The 22981-nt window shown below is 40.6% G+C and overlaps 1 protein-coding gene across 1 annotated transcript in view; it reads left to right on the top strand.

Annotated features, from left to right (window-relative positions):
• LIN28B (lin-28 RNA binding posttranscriptional regulator B) overlaps nucleotides 1-22981 on the top strand; it is a 60497-nt gene that overhangs the window by 15207 nt on the left and 22309 nt on the right. Inside the window, exon 3 of the mRNA XM_075268174.1 lies at nucleotides 12911-13095. Coding sequence (XP_075124275.1) covers nucleotides 12911-13095 — 185 coding nt within the window. The remainder of the gene's footprint in view (nucleotides 1-12910; nucleotides 13096-22981) is intronic.

Raw genomic sequence — 22981 nt, 5'->3', positions numbered from 1 at the left:
GAAGGTCCCGAAACGCGTAGCAGTGTTTCTCCATTCGTATATGCTTGCCATCTAATTGGAATGCTGTAAACTTTTAAAATGGAAAAATAAAAGTTATATTTTACTTACCTGGTGACGCTGGATCCTTCTACTATCAGTTATCGTATCAGTGTGGATTGGAGTCTATCCGCATCCGTGCAGCCCAGGAATTTTGTTTCATATGGAATTGGGGTGAGCTGGACATTTGCATGTGTGCTGAATTGTATGCTAATTATGACGCCTCAGTTGTGCTCCTCCTCCTCTTCACTGCGTCAGCAGCCAACAAAAGCAGACTTGTGCTGGATTTCGATGGCTGCTCTCATTGCCTTCTGACTCAATTTCAGTCAGTGCAATCACGACAATATCAAATTTATTTGCAGGACAAGATTACGTTTTTATTGATACCATTTTGGGGAAGTTCTGCTGGTTTGATATCTCTTTATAGGAGGCAAAGTATTGAAAAAGCAGCCATTCGGCCATTTTTATTTATTTTTTGTGGTCTCATCTCTCATACCATACGCTGCAGTACTAATATATTGCAGTGTATAGGAAAATCTGTTCACTTCTAGTGGAACTAGGTGTAATGCAATAGAACTGATGTGATGACAAGCCTGGGAGCCTTCAATGGGCCCCTGGCTGTCATGGCAATGGATTGCCGACCCCTGGTGACAATCTGGAGGGCGGTGATCTGTCAAAGATGACGGCGCCCATTGCATTTAACCACAGCATCTAAAGTGTCGGCATCTTGTGTTGGTTGCTGGCTGTGTTATCCGCCGTGTATGGAGAGGGCTCAGCTCTTGAGGCTAAGGACCCAAGTAAGGCTGCTTTCACACGAAGTAATGCTCTCTCCGCTCATTCTGACACGTAAACACGTGTCAGAGTGAGGCGCTTCAAAACAGATCCCACTGACTTCAATGGGTGCCGGCTTATACGCGCTACACATTGAAATCAAAGGGAGGCTTTTTAACCCATTGATTTCAATGTGTAGCACGCGTAAGACTGCAACCATTGAAGTCAATGGGATCTGTTTTGAAGCGCCTCACTCTGATGTGTTTATGTGTCAGAATGAGCGGAGCGTTACTCATGTGAAAGCAGCCAAAAGCTCAGTGGGAAAAACTGTGGCGGCAGCGTATCATGATTTTTCCCACTGCACTTTTTACAGAAGGTTTCCCCTGCGGACTTTCTGCTTCTATTATATCTACAGGGAAACTGATGGCATTTCCGTAGGTGTAATTGACATTCTGTGATTTCCAAAACCTTGACTGTTTTGGAAATCGCAGTATGTCCGCAGTGTGTATTTTCCTGCAGTGTGGGGATGAAATCCCATTCACTATACAATGACTGTAAAGCACACGCACGCTTACATGTATATTATGGCTATGGATAGGTAGCCTTGACTGGATGATAAATATTTCAGTGCATAGAGATAAGATAATATATACTGAAGTACATATCTGATAGAACAGTTTTGAGGTTTTTTTGTAACGTTCTATAGCAAATGTATTCTCATGGCAAGAATGAATACAGTGATTTAAGAACTATTAATCCTAGAGTACCGACCCTGTTGCCTAAGATTTGCAGTCTTAGGTCAATCTGAAAATGATGGTCTGTCTAATCATTTGGTAAAATAGATCAATTTAAAGTTACACTAGGTTCACACTAGCGTTCGGGTCTCCGTTCTCAGCTTTCCGTCTTCTGCCGGCAGAAGACGAAAAGCTGTCAGAGCGGGTCCGTGAGCGGTGGTGAACGTTTTATGCTCTCCGCCACGAAACCGGTTTTTAAAAAAACAGAGTACTGCATGTCCGACTCTGTGATTTAAAAATAAAAACGGTTTCGTGGTGGAGAGCATAAAACGCGGCGGCTCATGGCCGGACATCTTTCAAACCCCTTCAAATGAATGGCTATGAAAGAGTCCTGCAGGTTTCCGTCTCCTGCCTCTGTTTTGTGCAGGAAACGGAAACCTGCAGAACGGAGACCTGGGCGGAGATGTGAACGAGCCCTTACAGCCTTTTGTTCTCATCTCGGGAAATATCTTGAGAAGTGGTCTAATCTTTAAGTTCTGAAAATTGTGTTTTTTGGTTGCCATCAGTGTAGAATATTTGTATACATCAGTCCTGCACCAAAATTGCTGTTTACTTTTCTTTTTCCAAAAACTTAAAATAGAATTATTTTAAACCAGCTCCTACATTTCCTATTTTGTGAATGCTAGCATATATTCTTGCACATAACTTATTTAACATTGTGATGGTGTCATCTTTTGCCTGCGTTCATCTGGAGTTGTGGGAGTAGTACGTAGTTTTACTGCAGACCCTGGTAAAATCAGTTTGCAGGTTGGCTGTGGTATATTGATGATTGTCTTGTTACACAGTATGGACAGGTACAATAGATCGGAAACAATTGTCTGAGTTAATGAAATGACTTAACATCAATAGTCTAACGTTCCTTTTTGAAACTGAGTATAGTCTCTAGAATCTACAAATTGTCAGTAAGAATGATACTCATCACCAATACATAAAGTATAGTGGTCTTCTAATAAGCATCAGCAGAATTTCAATATATTATTATTACCTGTGGATGTAATTATTATATATATAGAGAATCCTCTTTGAGATTCTTCATTGTATTTTTTTTCTTTGTATATGTAATGTATTTGTCAAGCTCTTCCTTTTTCTGGTATACAGGATATGATTTTGATTGGCATCTATGCCTATAAATAGTAGAAATAATGGTCTACTGCTCATAGTTGCATTAGGCCTGGGCACGTAATCATAAAATAACCAAAGTCAGCTCAATTAATTAATATGAACTTGTTCGCATTGATCCATTTTCTTTTGCTTTCATACCATCCTGGCTTACACTGCCATTGGCTAGAGGATATCTTACTAATTGTACAATATCCAATCAGGATTGCTGACATGTGAAAACCTAGGGCTGGATGATGATGACCTAAATTTACAATTGATTGAAAATTTTACTTTCATTATGCTTAATAGACAATTATTTTAGGAAATGCCCTTTTTACATACCACACCCCCTATTTATATACCACGCCTTGCCACTCAAAATTGGTCATTCACATCACCAATCCTGATTTACACAGTGTACAGTTAGTAAAGTGTCAATCAGTCAATTACGGTATGAGATTGGATGTAAAATAATCAAAGTAAATTCATATCTTATTAATGGTAGTCTATCACCTCCCCTATATGGTATCGGGATTAGTTTTTATCCTGGACAACCCCTTTAAGGTCAAATGTTTAATTGTGATTTGGGTCATAATCGCCCAGCCTAGTATGCACTTTAACCCCTTCCCGACATGCGCCGTAATAGTATGGCGCATGTCGGGTCTGTAACTATGGCGACCGCCCGGGAGCCGGGCGGCCGCCATAGCCGCCGGGTGTCTACTGCTTTAAGCAGTAGACAACCGACTTTAATGCCTCCGATCGGTCCCCGGACCGATCGGAGGCATTAACCCCTCCGGCGCTGCGATCAAAGGCGCCGGAGGCGCCATTTTCCCGGCGGCGCATGGGCGCCGCCATGTTGGCCAGGATCGCCGGCTCCTGGAGCATGCTCCAGGGCTGACGTCCCGTTGCCATGACAGCCGGGAGCCTTGTACAGGCTCCCAGGCTTGTCTGCAAATCCTCTCTTTTGCAGGCTGGTCTATGCAGCCTGCAAAAGAAAGGATGCTTTTTTGCAATGCATTAGCATTGTAATGCATTGCATTAGTGATCAGACCCCCTGGGGTTCAACACCCCTAGGGGGTCTAATAAATGCAAAAAAAAAATAAAAAAAAAAGTTAAAAAAATATAAAAAAAATTAAAAGTTCAAATCACCCCCCTTTCCCTAGAACACATATAAAAGTAGTTAAAAAGTGTGAAACATATACATGTTAGGTATCCCCGCGTCCGAAATCGCCCGCTCTACAAATCTATAAAAATATTTTTCCTGTTTGTTAAACGCCGTAGCGGGAAAAATAGTCGAAAGTGCCAAACCGCCGTTTTTTCACTGTTTTGATTCTGATAAAAATTTGAATAAAAAGTGATCAAAGCAATAACATTTCCCGAAAATGGTAGAACTAAAAAGTACACCCGGCCCCACAAAAAAAGACGCCCTATGCATCCCCGTACACTTACGTATAAAAAAAGTTACGGCCGTCGGAATATGGCGACTTTTAGAAAAAAATTTTTTTAACACAGTTTTGGAATTTTTTTTAGGGGTCAAAATGTAAATAAAACCATATAAATTTGGTATCCCTGGAACCGTACCGAAACACAGAATATAGGGGACATGTCATTTTGGCTGCACAGTGAACGCCGTAAAACCAAAGCCCGTAAGAAAGTCGCAGAAATGCATTTTTTTTTTCAAATCCACCCCATTCTGAATTTTTTTCCTGCTCCCCAGTACATTATATAGAATAATTAATGGTGGCATCATGAAGAAAAAATTGTCCCGCAAAAATTAAGACCTCATATGGCTCTGGGAGCGGAGAAATAAAAAAGTTATGGGGTTTAGAAGGAGGGGAGTCAAAAACGAAAAACGAAAATCAAAAAATGCCATCGGCGGGAAGGGGTTAAGAAATTCCTGTTTTGGGTGACAATTATTGGGGGCCATTTGTGAAAGCCATTGTACCTTGAACCACTCTAACATTACAGCCTTTCCCACTATCCTATTATTTTCACAAATGTGGTGGCAGCAGTGGTATAAGCTTTTATTACTGCTTTGTTCAATAATTCACATCGCTGATTTAACTAATACAGAAATTAATTCTTAATTGCTATGCCCCAATTTCAGTGCTTTTCTTTATGGCCCATATTTACTGTTACATATTTACATTTTTGTGTTTTGTCAGGATTTTTGTTGGGTTTGGAGCACTTTAAACCTGGGGCCTCACATGGCAGTGTCTCAGCGGAGTTGAATTTGGCTAAACCTGCTGCAACATAGAGTACCAACTTAGTGGATTTAAGCGCATCCCATGCACTCAGTGCAGAATCAACCTTTATCAGGTCAAATTCATGCAGTACAAAGGGTAAACAGCCAAGTGTTGTGCTAAAACTGGCAGCAAAATCCAGCTGCTATTGGCTCCTTCCTGCTGCAGGTGGGGTTGCTCTGGGGCGATGCCTGCAGCAGAACTAGTATGTGTGGCCGTAGCCTGGGGTAGGCTTACCTCTGCATTTGGCAATTGGGTACCAATGGTTTTCAGTAGTTTGTGCTTTTTTCCATTATAGAAAATTTTAAGTGGCAAAAAACGTATACCACTCTGATAAAAACAGGCTCTCTAAAGGATCAATCAGAACTGACAGACCAAGAGTTACCTGAGCTGCACACTTCAACACGCAGGACTCAGTCAGATGTTCATTGGAAACTAAATAGGCTAAAAATGCACTTCTAGTGGCTTTTCATGGCTCAATGTATTTGGTGTTTTAGGTAGTGCTGGCAAACTTTATTTTTATAAATATAATCTCCATTTCTAAATGATTAACTAGAGCTTGGAAAATGTTCTTGAACCTATCCTCTAATGGATATTGGTAAAGTCACCAAGTAAATGTACACAAGTGCACTCCAGTTTTGCAGGTACCATGTAGGAGTGATTATTGCATTGTCATATAGAAAGGTTTATAGCAGGCCACTTTTCCGCCCTCTCTCAATTGACAGGAAGCTAAATACTATCAGATGGTTACAGACTGAAGGAATTTGGCTTCCTCTTTCTGCACTGATCTTTGTATATGGTGGCACTGTACATACAAAAGCATGGTTTGCATTTCCCTGTTACTTTTTTGTGACCTTGCAAAGGTAGTTTGGGCTGCACTGAGTGCTTCTGCTAGTTACTCGTATGTCTTGGAAATCAACAATAGTTTGTCCTCCTAGTTAACCAGCTCTTTTAACAAAAGAAACATTAATTTAAAAGAAGTATGAAGCCCTCCCATTTAATAGAAAACGTGCATCTACATTCTGTAAATGTAAGACAACAGGAGGAAATCGAAACTATTCTCTACAGGATTTTTCCACCCATATCAGTCTTAAAGATGTAATAATGCATGTGTATGAATCGCACATTTTTAGGCTTGTAATTGGCGATTGTATCAGTGTATTTCTAATTATAAGGATCCTAGTACTTATTCAAACTGGGAAACAATTTTTCAAATTTCCAAAGTAAGCCAACTCCAATTCTTAATTCGTGATTGGGAAATCCATCAGGGAGCCCATACCACCACATTGGAAGATGGTAGGCAGGCATACAGTTTTCCCTACATTGGTGCATCTACTCCAGTTTATAGTATTGGTTGCACCATGTGGCTAAGGCTAGGTTCGGCTTTTTTTTTTTTTTTTTTTATATAAAGTGAATTAGGTTTCTGTTCAGGTGGTCCCCAAACGGACCCCTTCCTCCCCGAACGAAAACCTAAACGCAAGTGTGAGCTTAGCGTAACTCTACAACCATTTTATGAAATAGAGCTGAGAATTGCTGCAAATGCATACTTGTGTGGTAAGTGTTGTCTAAAATCAGATTACATAGCTGGGACATCTACGTAAACTCGTACAAAAGCTTTTATAACCTCTCATTTTAAATACATATATATTAATATTGAGCTTTTCCTCCGAAACTATTTCAAATGTTAGCAAAAACAGACCTTATGGCTAGCTGCTTGAGTGTATATTCCTTGGTAATGGGACTGAATGGAACACTTGAAGTCATTGTTTGGTGTGCATCCCAATACTTCTATTCATTTAGTGTATCCGCTCATTGAATGATTTTTATCCACCGGGAATAAGCAGAATGAATGTCTACAAAGTATATTGTAAAATTTTAGAACTTTTCGGTATACAAACATTAACATTTTGTGTCTCACTATCTCAACATAAATCTGGTGTAAATTATTAGTAAGTAGTAGTGTGTAGGAGCTGGGTTTCACTAGAATAGTCATCTGCACAACCCCCTGGTGGCATTTTATCTCCTGACAGCTGAAAGCTGGAGTGACTGGTCTTCTCCCTCTTCAAGAATAGAGTAAATCTAGGGTAGCAGTTTCCGATAGAAATCAGACTGAAGTCTATAAGGGGTCTGTAAAAACGATTGAACCACAGGTGCAAAATTGTCATGACAAAAACAGACTATTTGTCCATTTTTCAACATGGTCATGTGAATGTAGCCTTAAAGGGATTGTGCCATCTCAAGGATCCTATCTATACTGGTAGCTTATGTAAATTGAAGACTTTTTCCTAATTATATTGCTTTAGAAATTCTGCTTTGTTTGCTTGCAATGTGACCTTATTCCTCCCATTGTTTACACTGCGTTGCTATAACCACGGACCCGGTAGATAGGACAAGTGACGTCACTTACTCAGTGCAAGGCATTCTGTTCAGATAATTGCAGTTTGCTGATAAAGCCAGGTCTGTTATCTCTCTAAGTAAACACACAGATAACACCAAGTCATTCTGTACAAGAATCTGCAGATTATCTGATCTGCATGAGTGTTTTGTTCTGTTCAGCAGGAGGGAGGGGGAGAGAGAGATACAGGAACTGAGAAGCAGTCACTGCATACAGCCTGGGTGAGATGGGAGAACCCCTTTAACTCTCCATGATGTATATATTCATTTTGGCTTTTGTAACGTCCATTGTCCTGATCTGCTAAAGGATCAGAACAACAGAGTGAAATATTAATAAGATGATGCATTCAATAAGCATAGAATAGCTGGAAATTTTTTCCATGATACTTTCTGTTTAAATTCTATTTTTGGCTTTGGCATAAAGACACTGAGAAGGATATTGCAGTGTTACATACTGCAAGTTTTGCAGAAAATATTTGAGCTAAGGGGGCGTTCACAGCACTGTCCATGTCTATTGTCTGTACAAGATTTTAGCAAATTAGCTGGTCTGTCTGAAATTTCCATTCATTTCAATGGCATTTTATCTTGTGTCTGTTTACACCCATGTCCGTTTTTTTTCAAGCGAAAAAAAAAATCCTACATTCAGGACTTTTGTGTCAGTTTGAAAAAACGGACAGCAAGTGTCCGTTATTTTTTTTAACATTGAAGTCTATAGGGAACGGACTTCTAAATGGACAGTAACTGACGGCCATCAGTTACTGTCTGTTTTTGTCCCTTATGATAGGTGTCTGCTTTTTTTTTTCTTTTTTTTTTTTTTTTAAACCTACACCTTCTGAACGGAATACAATGGTAGTGTGAGCTCTACCTAAGCTCACAGTTAAATTTTAATTTATTTTTTTTTTAATTTCCAATGTGAACTTGCCTGATCAGACTCGAAATTAGGCTTGTTTTTTTATTTATTATTCTTTAGCTGAACACCTACGTTTTAACAAGTTAATATGGAGAAACGAAATTTTCTCTCTTGCTATCATATAACACACACTATATATGATTTACCATGTTGCTAGCATGTTAAGGATCTTGATTCAAGTTACTGTTGGTGGGTAAACTTGAGACTAGTGAAATAAAATATTCCTTTTGGTCTTGTTTAAATAATTTAATGCCACTTGATATCACTGTACACTTTTGTGATGGATCTTACGGGATATGAACTGTAGTGAAACAAGATATGGATATTGTTTTAAGGTAGTTTCACATTTTATAGCTGCATATTTGGGAAAGGCTCTTAGTCAGGTTTTTTTGTATTAGGTCTAATGGGGCTGATGTGTTTTATCTGCTTGTTATCTATATGTCTATTAACTATCCCATCTTCCCTGATGTTGGGCAAGTTTTGCATGATGCAAAGGCCATGAAGTATAATGTGGATTCTCACTTGATAAACTTTATCAACACACGCCACCCAATTCAGAAGGTATAATAGCTGTATTCTGAAAATGACATTGGAATATGTGTGTTATCTATTTAATATATAAAGGTCATACCAAAACAACCTAATGAAACATTTGAGAGAAGAAGGCATGGTGTAAAAGGTATGACCATATATAAGGTTTTGTATAAACTTTTAAAGGGATTTGTGATGATTTCATAAGTTTACCTTTTTTAGTTCTCTTTAATTCTGGCTGTGACATTTTATTTATCGGTCTAGTTAATAAGGTATATAAATGAGCAATTCATCCTACAACTATAGATTTTACAAATGGACATTACAAATAAATGAAACATAGTATCTTTGCTGCGGAATAACATTTTGGCCACAGATATATATGTAATAAAGAATAATAATGTAATATACAGTATATGTGTGTATGTGTGTGTGTGTATATATGTATATGTGTACATATATATATATATATATATATATATATATATATATATATATATATATATATATAAAAAATTTTGTTTTGTTTTTACACAAACTATACAAGCGACCAATTTATGATCAAAATATTTGTACCATTGAATTAGAATTCTTAGCTATCTGGAAGTTTATCCGCAATGCTTTTAAAGCAAAGTGTTAGCATAAAATCTTTGGAGGGGAGAGTTCTTTATGTGTGGAGTACACACTTATTATGTTAGTAGAAGAGGAGTTGGAATCTGTTTTGGTTGATGTCCATAAAAATGTATTCTCCTCTGGCTTCAGATAAAATGATAAAATTATGTAATGTAATTTGAAATAACATTATATTATGTATAAATGAATATTATTACAAATTATTTTATATGAGCCTTTTATGGTGGTTGGGTTGTGTAAAAGCAAACATCTAAGTTTGAAGTTTGGTTTATGGACTCCATGGGTAGGACGAATAGCAACTACACTCACCGGCCACTTTATTAGGTACACCATGCTAGTAACGGGTTGGACCCCCTTTTGCCTTCAGAACTGCCTCAATTCTTCGTGGAATAGATACAACAAGGTGCTGGAAGCATTCCTCAGAGATTTTGGTCCATATTGACATGATGGCATCACACAGTTGCCGCAGATTTGTCGGCTGCACATCCATGATGCGAATCTCCCGTTCCACCACATCCCAAAGATGCTGTATTGGATTGAGATCTGGTGACTGTGGAGGCCATTGGAGTACAGTGAACTCATTGTCATGTTCAAGAAACCAGTCTGAGATGATTCCAGCTTTATGACATGGCATTGCATTATCCTGCTGAAAGTAGCCATCAGATGTTGGGTACATTGTGGTCATAAAGGGATGGACATGGTCAGCAACAATACTCAGGTAGGCTTTGGCGTTGCAACGATGCTCAATTGGTACCAAGGGGCCCAAAGAGTGCCAAGAAAATATTCCCCACACCATGACACCACCACCACCAGCCTGAACCGTTACCGATACAAGGCAGGATGGATCCATGCTTTCATGTTGTTGACGCCAAATTCTGACCCTACCATCCGAATGTCGCAGCAGAAATCGAGACTCATCAGACCAGGCAACATTTTTCCAATCTTCAATTGTCCAATTTCGATGAGCTTGTGCAAATTGTAGCCTCAGTTTCCTGTTCTTAGCTGAAAGGAGTGGCACCCGGTGTGGTCTTCTGCTGCTGTAGCCCATCTGCCTCAAAGTTCGACGTACTGTGCGTTCAGAGATGCTCTTCTGGCTACCTTGGTTGTAACGGGTGGCTATTTGAGTCACTGTTGCCTTTCTATCAGCTCGAACCAGTCTGGCCATTCTCCTCTGACCTCTGGCATCAACAACACTTTTCCGCCCACAGAACTGCCGCTCACTGGATGTTTTTTCTTTTTCGGACCATTCTCTGTAAACCCTAGAGATGGTTGTGCGTGAAAATCCCAGTAGATCAGCAGTTTCTGAAATACTCAGACCAGCCCTTCTGGCACCAACAACCATGCCACGTTCAAAGGCACTCAAATCACCTTTCTTCCCCATACTGATGCTCGGTTTGATCTGCAGGAGATTGTCTTGACCATGTCTACATGCCTAAATGCACTGAGTTGCCGCCATGTGATTGGCTGATTAGAAATTAAGTGTTAACGAGCAGTTGGACAGGTGTACCTAATAAAGTGGCCGGTGAGTGTATATGTTGGTGCTGTATAACCTACTCAAGATAAATTATGACCAATAAAAGGAGCAAACTAGAATGCCTGTCATAAGAGGAAGATGGCATGCTAGTATGTTCTAAAAGTGTGGAAAGAAATGGGAATACCTAGAGGAAACCCTCATAAACCCTGTGAGAGATTACAAATTTCATATAGATGTTGCTTATATTTCTATGGGTAATAGTGTTGACCGATGAGTTACTAGGAGTACATTAGGGCTGGACGATCATGATCTAAATCGTGATTAATTGAACATTTTGTCTCTATTATGATTTAATGATTTTTTTTTTTTATAATATTGATGCTAAATTTTGGTTTCACATATCAACAGTCCTGATTAGATAGTTTAGTTAGTGACATATCCTGTCTCACACTGACATTGCACAGAGGGTCACATGGATACAAAATTGAAGTAATGGAAGTGAGCAAGTTATTATGAAGCCAGAGATTCTTAATAATTCAGGCATAGTTAATGCTAGCACGGGAATGGAATAAGAGCGCCATTCCTAATACATTTTCAAAGCCTGACCTCCTGTTCATATGGTGAATACTGTGTGCATCAGAGGAGCAGAGGGAAGCACATAACTTGTCATGTAATAACATTACACTATACATATTATTCATTTACAAACTGGCGGGAGGGGATTATTTTGGTCTCATTACTTGAATGCTTACCGTATATACTCGAATATAAGCCGAGGCCCCTAACTTTACCACAAAAAACTGGGAAAACTTATTGACTCGAGTATAAGCTGAGGGGGAGAAATGCAGCAGCTGCTGGAAAATTTCAAAAATTAAAATGGTAGGAGTTTTTGGGTGCAGTAGTTGCTGAGGAAGGGGAGGGGGTGTTTTGGTTGTCTGTCTGCCCCTTCCCTGAGCTTGAGGACTGAGGTTTTTTTCCCCCCCCCACTTGGAATTCAGCCTGGCTGAATATAGGGTATCTGCAGTGCTCCTATTAACCCCTTCCCGACGGAACAAGAGCACTGCAGATACCCTATATTCAGTAGACCGGGCACTGTCAGACACAGGGATACCTAATGTGTATGTGTTTCACAGTCATTTTCTACTTTTATATGTATTCTAGGGAATGGAGTGATTTAGAACCTTTGTTTACTTTATCATTTTTATTTTTTTTTTTAAGCTTTTTTCTTTCACTATTTTATGGGAGATTCTATACATTACTATCGTGGCTGGTCATAGACACCCCCCCCCCCCCCCAAATAAAAAAAAAAAACCAGAGTATAAGCCGAGGGGGGATTTTTCAGCACAAACATTGTGCTGAAAAATTCGGCTTATACTCGAGTATATACGGTATTTAGTACAGTGCCAAAGCAAAATCTGTGCAAACCACACACATCTTTAATTTTTACAATTGTTGTGATTTTTGTCTATACATTGTTGGTAAGATTTGAACTTGCAAACCTCTGCGTATGTAATATAATGATGTGTTCATCTTTTTGGGTAAAAACTTCTGAAACAAATGACAGTATAATTCAGTATTTAAATCTGCTCACCTATTACTTCTCTACTACATGCTAGTTGGATATTGCCTTGCATCTTCAGTGTGACAGGTTTCCTTTCAAGAGGCTGGATATCTCCTTTAAATTGCATGCACTAATACAAGTCATATACCTTACCAATCTGTCATGGCTTCTCAGGTCCTCCTCTAGTCTTTGTTTCATAACCTTCACTGCTGTTGTCTTCACGCTGACTTGGTGACCTGCTGCAGAGTGTAATTGGCTGTCACAGTCATGTCGAAGCATCATTGCTAGAGGGTGGGATATAGAGAGAGGTGGCATTGAAGCAGTTAGGGATGGGTAAAGTGTGTCGTATGCACAGTCATTATCATATTTCAGCGTTTGCTAAATTTCACAGGCCTAGACAAAATCATCATTGTTATTCGGGAAATTTATTGTATATTTGATTTGTAATTATTTTTTTTGCAGAGCAAGCTTTATATGGAAGGTTTTAGAAGTCTTAAAGAAGGAGAGCCTGTTGAATTCACATTTAAAAAATCTTCCAAAGGCCTTGAGTCATTACGGGTAACTGGCCCAGGAGGGAATCCCTGCATAGGAAGTGAAAGAAGACCTAAGGGAAAGATGATTCAGAAACGAAAACCAAAAGGTGATAGGTATGTGGACTTCATTTATAATAACTTCTTGTTTAACCACATGTGAATGAAAGCATGTCAGCTTGTTGTCTTCAAATTTATTCATAATGGTCGTCTCCTTTCCATGCATGCGCTTAGTGTGTTTTTGTTTTTTTTCTTCTATTATCTTAAGTGGGTTGTGCAGCCAGAAGAATTTCTTCTAAGGGCCCGTGCACACGGAGTAAACGCGCGTTCATTTTTGCATAATTCACGTGTAAAAAAAAAAATGTCAATGGGAGTCTGATTTTTACACGGGCCCTAAAGGTTCAGAATGCTTAAAATTTGTATTTTTTAAAAAAATGTTTTTAAATAATGGTTACTTCAGGTTCCTCTTGCATTTTATTGCATCCCAGGTCTCCCACTAGTCATTGTATTTTGTGGCCTTTTTTAATATGGTAATATAGCCTCTCAGTCAATCAATGGCGCACATTTTCGGCAATCCCATTCGGACACATTCATTTAAGCTGTGAAACAAAGTCCGTGTTTTGCCCGGATTTACCAGCGTGCACCTTATGCTGGAAGAGGGACTCCTAGCAGCATAGATAAATCTATTGCTTGGAGTCCCTGCCTCCCAGTGACATATTGTCCCATACAGATAATAATATGTTGCTGGGAGCAGCATAGATAATGCTCTTGCTTGGAGGCCCTCCCCCGGCATATAGTGGTGGCTGTTAAATCTGGCCAACGTATACCGGCAGAGTTTCACGACAGAAATTCTGCCGTGTGAATGTGCCGTTAAAGGGCTGTACAGCTTCAGACAAATATTATTGTTTGTATAGTGAAAGTTATGATACATTCTTTATTGTAGCAACCTCTGTGTCCATCTCTTGACTATGGACTGATGATTGCCTGCAGTAAGAAAGCAAAATGAATGACAACAATCAGAGATTTAGTAAACTGTGAGGAAATACCACAAAGTATATTAGAAAATTGTACAACTTTTCATTATAAAAACAATACCATTTGTCTACAATACTTCTTAACTGGACTTTAATGGAAAACTTCACCAGAAAAATATGACCAAATCCATTTTAAACCTATGTTAATCCATGCATTTTCCAAGGTCTTTGATACTTTTTGTAGCTATATTAAATAGTGACAAGACCATTCATAAAAAGGGGCCACACGGTGGCTCAGTGGTCAGCACTGCAGTCTTGTAGTGCTGCAGTCCTGATGATCAAATCCCGCCAAGGACAAAAAACCATCTGCAAGGAGTTTGTATGTTCTCCCCGTGTTTGCATGGATTTCCATCCCATATTCCAAAAAAGACATACTGATAGGGAAAAATGTACATTGTGAGCTCTATGTGGGGCTCACAGTCCACATTTGAAAAAAAAAAAACAAAAAAAAAAAACACATTTATAAAAGTAAAACTTTAAATACCATCTTGTGTGCATTTTTCCAGTTTTATTTCTTTCCTTTGGATGGTGTTGTTACAATTAAAAAGGAAGCAAGGTGCCATATTCCCCTGCTGGTAAATTTATCTTAAAGGAAACTTATTACCATAAAAATACAGTGTAATCTGCAGCAATATGTAATAGAGCAGGAGGAGCTGGGCAGATTGCTAATACAGATTTGTGGGAAAAGATTCAGTATAAAATAGTCATTTATTTATTTACTCTTCTGTTCTTTGTACGCTTAGAAGGCGTAGTTGAGTCCAGTTGGTGGTCCCATCAGTGAATGACAGGTACATATGGGGGGATGACAGGTATATATATATATATATATATATATATATATATATATATATATAGAGGGCAGGCTGTCAATCACTGATATGACCGCCCACTGGACTCAATTACTCATTTATTAGTGATTGAGAGCCTGCCCACTATATATCCTCTATATATACTGATGTACTTATCATTCTCTGATGGGACCACCCACTGGACTCAGTTACGCTTTCTAGGCACAGAAATAAATAGATAAAATACGAGTTGTACTGAATCTTTTCCCACAAAATATGCAACAATCTGCTCTGCTCCTCTTGCTCTGTAACATGCTACCTGCAGATTACACTGCATTTCCATGATGCATCTGATGACATTACAGCTAATAAATGACTCCCACATCTGAGGTCACATGTTCTGTGATGTTTCATTCATTCTCACACCCCCTGTGCGCTGCAAACACGGAGTGAGAGCAAAGAGATGAATCATGGGAAATGTATTTTCTTCACAAATTCACTTCATGTAAATAAGAATAAGAAAGTAACGTAAATGCTATACCAGGAAACAGAGTATTTCGCCCTGCTGCGGATGTATTTGCAAGTAATTTTGGAAGCTGGATAACCCCTTTAAGAATCACCCCGCTCAGTTATTAAATTGTGGCAATGGTAAAAATCTAAACCCTTTTGTGTACATTTTGCGATGTCCCAGTACATGTGCTCGTGGTAGAGGAACAGTTTCTCTTCTACATATCTCATACAGAATATATCGCTTTCGCGCCTTTTTCATGCACTCCTCTCAATATTTGGGCAGATAATGAAAACCAAAGTTCTTGCTTTAAAATGTTGAAATTCCTTCTTGACGATTCCATTTTTGATGCAGACAGCATCAACCTGCAAATTTCTGTTTAGATTGCTTAAAACTATAAAACCACCACGGTAAAAACAGGTTGAAAAAATATATATGTAACACCCCATTGAGGCATGTTCTTTTCTTCCAGTTACACATATTATCCACTGAAATTTTTAGTGCAGCATCTCCAAAAGATAGTATAATGTAGATGTTGCTTGGCAACCAGAAAATGCGGGTCCTGCGCGATCTGCAGTGTCAGGTAGAGCTTTTCTGTTCTCGGTGCTTGTGTTGCTAAGTAACGTGAAGTAATCACAAGTGCCTCAGATAAAATGGTTGCTATTGAGAATAAACAAGATGTTGAACGCCACGGCCACCAACCTACCGCCACATGTTATGACACTGACTCCTCTGTGTATTTTAATCCTCAAATAATTTAGTTAATTGAACAATATTGTAATTTTCTTAAGGTGACAGACACAACAATTATTCATTGCTATGCCTTTCATGTATTCATGTATACCGTTACAATTCGTGGGGTTACTGCTTTTCTTCCATACCTTGCACTTCTCTATTGCCTTTCTGTAATGCGCTTTCTAATAGTCTATCATTGATTTCAGGTAGTGTAGTTTTCGTTGTGGGTAAAATGCACACATTTCTATATCAAATGCCAATAGAAAGCCATGGATATGACCATGATTGCAGGAACTTTCTTTTATGCTCTGATGTTTGGTAGAAACCCAGTTAATCCCAGTTATTCATCTTGTGTACGTAGCGTCCGTGTTTGGTAAAGCATGGCTGGATTTCTAGAACATAGAAAGTTTCTGTATTCACGGTCCTTTCCATTGGGAACTAATTAAGATGTGATCTCCGCCGCGCCGTTCCTTAGAAATTCCGGTTTTTGCCGGTATGTAAATTGGTTCTCTGGCAGCGATGAAGGCGGGCCCCAGCGCTGAAAATGCGATGGGAGCGTTCCCACTGCTGCTCAAGAACACCATCCTGCGACATCTCTATCTTCGGCTGGATCCTTCCCTTCTCTGTTGTCTTCCTCCTGCGTCACCTCCAACGCCTGTGCAGTTTTCTCTGCCAGTGAGACACCAGCAGAGCCGAGTGTGAATGCCGGCCGGCGGCCATTTTTGGGAGGCCACTAACTGCGCAGGAGTCGGAGGTGACGCAGGAGGAAGACGACAGAGAAGGGGAGGATCCAGCCGAAGATAGAGGCGTCGCAGGATCGTGTTTTCAAGCTGCAGTGGTGATGCCCCCATCACATTTTCAGCGCTGGGGCCCGCCCCCATCGCTGCCAGAGAACTAATTTACATACCGGTAAAAAACGGTATTTCTAAGGAACAGCGCGGCGGAGATTACATCTAAAGGTAAGAGATAAATAGCCTTTCTAAAGGCTATTCCAACGTCTTATCCACAAAAAAAGAGGTTTTAATGGTAGAATCCCTTTAAGTGTAAGTCTACAGTCTGACAGTCACAGCTTGGATTGTGCCTACAAGAAACACTGAGTAACATGCTAAACAATATTAACTGAGAAAGTCTGGTGAGATACTGCTCTCTACTTATCAGACAAACCTACAGGGCCCAAGGAAGCAGTGCATGACTTAGACATTATTATATATTCTATGGATCTTTCTACTAAATATGTAAAGATCAGCTTACCTGTATTTTCTGAAAATAATAGACCTCCAATGCACAGACAGGCACGGCTTGCTTCCTGGTGTATACATCATAAAAGTTCCAAGTCCAGCACTCCATAAAAGATATGCTTTATTATAAGCATGGACAGAACAGGTTAAAAACCATATGGCAATCCCTTTATAGTTAACAATTAGCTCTTCATGATGGCAGCAAAAGCTGCATTTTGACAACAAACAAGTATGCAATTGCCATATGTTTTATCTTTTTGATGTATCTGTCCTTACAGTGAAGTAAAACATCTTTTACGGAGTTCTAGACTTGAATCTGACACACCATTATCCCATTGCTACACTAAGTGCCCCAACATTTGCCAGCTCAGTGCACATTCTGTAAAGGGATATTCCAGTATCAGAAAAATGATGCCCTGCTATGATGAACCATCACTTATTAGACTAGTTGGTCAAATAGCTGATGAATGGGGATGGCAACAGTCAGACCCTCACTGATCTGGTATTGATGGCATATTCAAATAACGAACTAACAAATTTCTGATTCAGTGGTAAACTATGTAATGCTTGTGGGGTGATCTTGCTTCGGTGCCAGCTTGGATCTGGCATGATTTACCACCGCTTTGACATTTAACCCTGAAACAAATGCATGCTTCTCAACACTGTAGTGTTGAACAAAGCTTGGTAAGTGGCATATATATGGCATAATATATATAGTAAATAGCATATATTATATATAGCATAATATATAGTAGCATAATATGCCATTGGGCTTGAATGATGTAATGTAAAGCACCATGGAATTAATGGTGCTATATAAATAAATAATAATAATGTAATATATTTATGATATTGATTATAAATACAATGATACATCTGCCCCAATGTGTTAGTTGCTGATTTGTTTTGTTTTGCTGACAATATAGTGATTTTAATAATATTAATAACCTCAAATTAACCAACAATTTTGTAGTTCTAAGAAATTGGAATCTTCACCATTTCCTGTCCCACCTTCCATTCTATTACTTTAGAGGCTGGTGACGGTTAATGCAGTCTACCGTACTATTACAGCACGATGATGGCACTAGCTCAGAAAATGAGCTGGCACAATCTGTGTTGCATGTCAGCAATAAGACGCCATCAGCACTGCCAGAATGCCTTCAGTTTGTGCCAACATGTTTTTTTTTTGGTGGTGCTAGATTCTGTTTAAAGGCTATGGACCAGCTATGGGGATTTTTCAACTTTTAGTTTTTGCCCATTGCATTGGCTTGTTAAAGGGATTGGCCACTTTCAGATGACTATTGACAAACAAATGTACAATAAAAAGATATACAATTTTCCAATAAACTTTCTGTATCAATTCCTCACGATTTGCTAGATTTCGGCTTACTGTTATTCATTCTGTTACTTCTAGAGGATAAAACTCTGACCATGGTCATGTGATTTACGGTCCATGGTCATGTGATGAGCGCACAGGTCTACAGCTGATTACCAGGCAGATGTCTGATTATTGTGCTATGACTGTAACGAGCGGCACCTGTGTACTCATCACATGACCATGGACCGTAAATCACATGACCATGGACCGTAAATCACATGACCATGGTCAGACTTTTATCCTCTAGAAGTAACAGAATGAATGACAGCAAGCCGAGATCTAGAAAACCGTGAGGAATTGATACAGAAAGTATATTGGAAAATGGTATATCTTTTTATTGTACATTTGTTTGTCAATATTCGTCTGAAAGTGACCAACCCCTTTAAAATTTTGTTAGAGTTTATCTTCTGCAGCTTGCATGTGTTGTGTTATACTGCAAGCTGCTCTGTCCCATTCTCAGCAAAATCCACTAGAGAAGTCCTCAGACTGGACATTTCCCCCTCCCCTTTTGGAAATAAGCCTCTGCTAGGCATGCTGTGCTTTGTGCACCTTTGCATGCAACCACTGTGCAAGAACATGTACAACTCATCTTACCAGAGATCCAGTCCTGTGGTGGGAAATCCACACGCTAGCATCCTAGACAGACTGGACAATGGAAAAGTAGAAATACCAGTGAGAGTGTTCAGAGAATCTGCCACCTCTCTCCTCTGTTAGGGAGCCTTCACACAGAGTAAACACTTCACTCATTCTGAACGTAAACTTGTTCAGAATGAGCGGCGTTAAAACAGATCCCATTGATTTCTATGGGTGCCGGCATACGAGCGCTACCCATTGAAATCAATGGGAGGCTTTTTTTTACCTATTGCTTTCTATGTGATACGCGTGTATCACATTGAAAGCAATAGTTACAAAAGCCTCCCATTGATTTCTATGGGTAGCGCACGTATGCCGGCACCCACTTTTAGTTGGTGTACCTCTAGGTGAGATATAGTTGACTACTAGACATGCCTCAATATCACACTTGAAAACCTTTTGCTCACTCGACAGACTCTGAGAAGGGAGCACATAATTATACTGTAAGAATCTAGACAAGTTGCCTATCATCTAGGCTGGCTTAACTGTTAGGAGATGTTGGGAGCAGCGGTTACATAAGGGCATGCACACATGATGAACAGGCTCTGGACGGCCCATACAAAACAGCAGTAGAAAGGATTGTTTGTTTTGCCGACCAGCACAAGGAGTTCCTACAGTTTCCTTGTTCACCATCCAGACACAAGTGGCCTCTTCACTACACACTTCTACCTCTGCCCAATCCATTTCATCCTAACTTTTGTTAAATTAGCATTTAAAACCTAAAAGAAAAGTGTCAAAATCAACCAAAAATGGGAAAAACTATCAGAGAAGACTCTATGCTATAGCAGAGCTGTACCCTCATACGATAGCACACGGGCAGGCTAATAATCAGCTAAAGTATATGCTAACCTGCTGGTGATTCAGGACTCCTCAATCTAGTCTGCCTTATAATGCTGGAAGCTGGCTGCTGCCCTCAACTGTAAAGACCCTACTCAATGCGTTTCTCTGGTGTCAAAGTTTCATCAAGGGTCAGATAGACTACAACAAACGTAGAGAAAGTATCATACAGACACACTCTAGCAGCATGTCTATATTGATAATAGCGGCACACTGAATTGATCTTTTGCAGAGGCTTTTACACTTACTGCCCACAACAGAGGAAGGACCAATCAGAGCTCCATGACGTGGCTGTACCTGGCTCCATACAGTACCGGAGTTATTGCTGAAAAATAACTGACATAATACAGTACCAAAATTGTGAAGTAAAAAAGTAATACCATTTCACATTACCATGCCAGATTCCATGATTAAAGAGGACCTTTCATCAGTTGGGGCACATGCGGTTTTATATACCGCTAGAAAGCTGACAGTGCGCTGAATTCAGCTCACTGTCTGTTTTCTAGCGGTATATAAAACCGCATGTGCCCCAACTGATGAAAGGTCCTTTTAAGGGCTAATCTGAGGTCATTGGCTGAGAATCGAACCCAGGTCATCTGCATGGAAGGCAGCTAAACACACCACGGTCCCATGGAAAAGATGGTGCCGTACCGAAAAAGGGGGAAGCGGGGGGAGAGTGATATTAATGGGCCAGGATAAGCTAAAGTAGTTACCCCACATTAGTAGATACGTCCTATATCTGCTGATCCAGCCATGGGAGACTGGCGGAGAGGTATGCCTATGTCATGGGGCGTGTCCCTGATGTGGCGGGCTGTGATTGGGCCCTAACTTATAAAACTGCAATAAAAATCCAGGGTTATTTATGTATTTGTGTATATAAGGCAGATTTCTGCTTAAACTATAAGGATTGAGCAGAAAAACCATAGTAAACATGTTTATTAGAGATGAGCGAACAGTGTTCTATCGAACACATGTTCGATCGGATATCAGGGTGTTCGCCATGTTCGAATCGAATCGAACACCACGTGGTAAAGTGCGCCAAAATTCGATTCCCCTCCCACCTTCCCTGGCGCCTTTTTTGCACCAATAACAGCGCAGGGGAGGTGGGACAGGAACTACGACACCGGGGGCATTGAAAAAAATTGGAAAAAGTCATTGGCTGCCGAAATCAGGTGACCTCCATTTTAGACGAATAGTGGATTTCAAATCCGGGTCATATGAGAATGTGAACTTTGTGACTATGAGACAGGGATAGCTGTACAGGCAGGGATAGCTAGGGATAACCTTTATTTAGGGGGGAATGTTATTAAAAATAACTTTTTGGGGCTCTATCGGGTGTGTAATTGTGATTTTTGTGAGATAAACTTTTTCCCATAGGGATGCATTGGCCAGCGCTGATTGGCCGAATTCCGTACTCTGGCCAATCAGTGCTGGCCAATGCATTCTATTAGCTTGATGAAGCAGAGTGTGCACAAGGGTTCAAGCGCACCCTCGGCTCTGATGTAGCAGAGCCGAGGCTGCACAAGGGTTCAAGCGCACCCTCGGCTCTGATGTAGGAGAGCCGAGGGTGCACTTGAACCCTTGTGCACCCTCAGCTCTGCTACATCAGAGCCGAGGGTGCGCTTGAACCCTTGTGCACACTCTGCTTCATCAAGCTAATAGAATGCATTGGCCAGCGCTGATTGGCCAATGTATTCTATTAGCCTGATGAAGTAGAGCTGAATGTGTGTGCTAAGCACACACATTCAGCTCTACTTCATCGGGCTAATAGAATGCATTGGCCAGCGCTGATTGGCCAGAGTACGGAACTCGACCAATCAGCGCTGGCTCTGCTGGAGGAGGCGGAGTCTAAGATCGCTCCACACCAGTCTCCATTCAGGGCCGACCTTAGACTCCGCCTCCTCCAGCAGAGCCAGCGCTGATTGGCCGAATTCCGTACTCTGGCCAATCAGCACTGGCTAATGCATTGTATTGGCGTGATGAAGCAGTGCTGAATGAGTGTGCTTAGCACACACATTCAGCTCTACTTCATCGGGCTAATAGAATGCATTGGCCAATCAGCGCTGGCCAATGCATTCTATTAGCGTGAACTGAGTTTGCACAGGGGTTCTAGTGCACCCTCGGCTCTGCTACATCAGATTGCTACATCTGATGTAGCAGTGCCGAGTGTGCATCAGATGTGTAGTTGAGCAAAACTGACTCAGCACTGCTAAGTCTGCATTCGCATAGGAATGCATTGGCCAGCCTTCGGCCAATCAGCGCTGGCTCTGCCGGAGGAGGCGGAGTCTAAGGTCGGACCTGAATGGAGACTGGTGTGGAGCGATCTTAGACTCCGCCTCCTCCAGCAGAGCCAGCGCTGATTGGCCGAATTCCGTACTCTGGCCAATCAGCACTGGCTAATGCATTGTATTGGCGTGATGAAGCAGTGCTGAATGTGTGTGCTTAGCACACACATTCAGCTCTACTTCATCGGGCTAATAGAATGCATTGGCCAGCGCTGATTGGCCAGAGTACGGAATTCGGCCAATCAGCGCTGGCTCTGCTGGAGGAGGCGGAGTCTAAGATCGCTCCACACCAGTCTCCATTCAGGTCCGACCTTAGACTCCGCCTCCTCCAGCAGAGCCAGCGCTGATTGGCCGAATTCCGTACTCTGGCCAATCAGCACTGGCTAATGCATTGTATTGGCGTGATGAAGCAGTGCTGAATGTGTGTGCTTAGCACACACATTCAGCTCTACTTCATCGGGCTAATAGAATGCATTGGCCAGCGCTGATTGGCCGAATTCCGTACTCTGGCCAATCAGCACTGGCTAATGCATTGTATTGGCGTGATGAAGCAGTGCTGAATGTGTG

The sequence above is a fragment of the Leptodactylus fuscus genome, chromosome 3, assembly GCF_031893055.1.
Source record: "Leptodactylus fuscus isolate aLepFus1 chromosome 3, aLepFus1.hap2, whole genome shotgun sequence".
Classification (NCBI taxonomy): domain Eukaryota; kingdom Metazoa; phylum Chordata; class Amphibia; order Anura; family Leptodactylidae; genus Leptodactylus; species Leptodactylus fuscus.
Note: the sequence above shows the minus strand (reverse complement) of the source record. Positions and strands in the feature narration are given on the sequence as shown.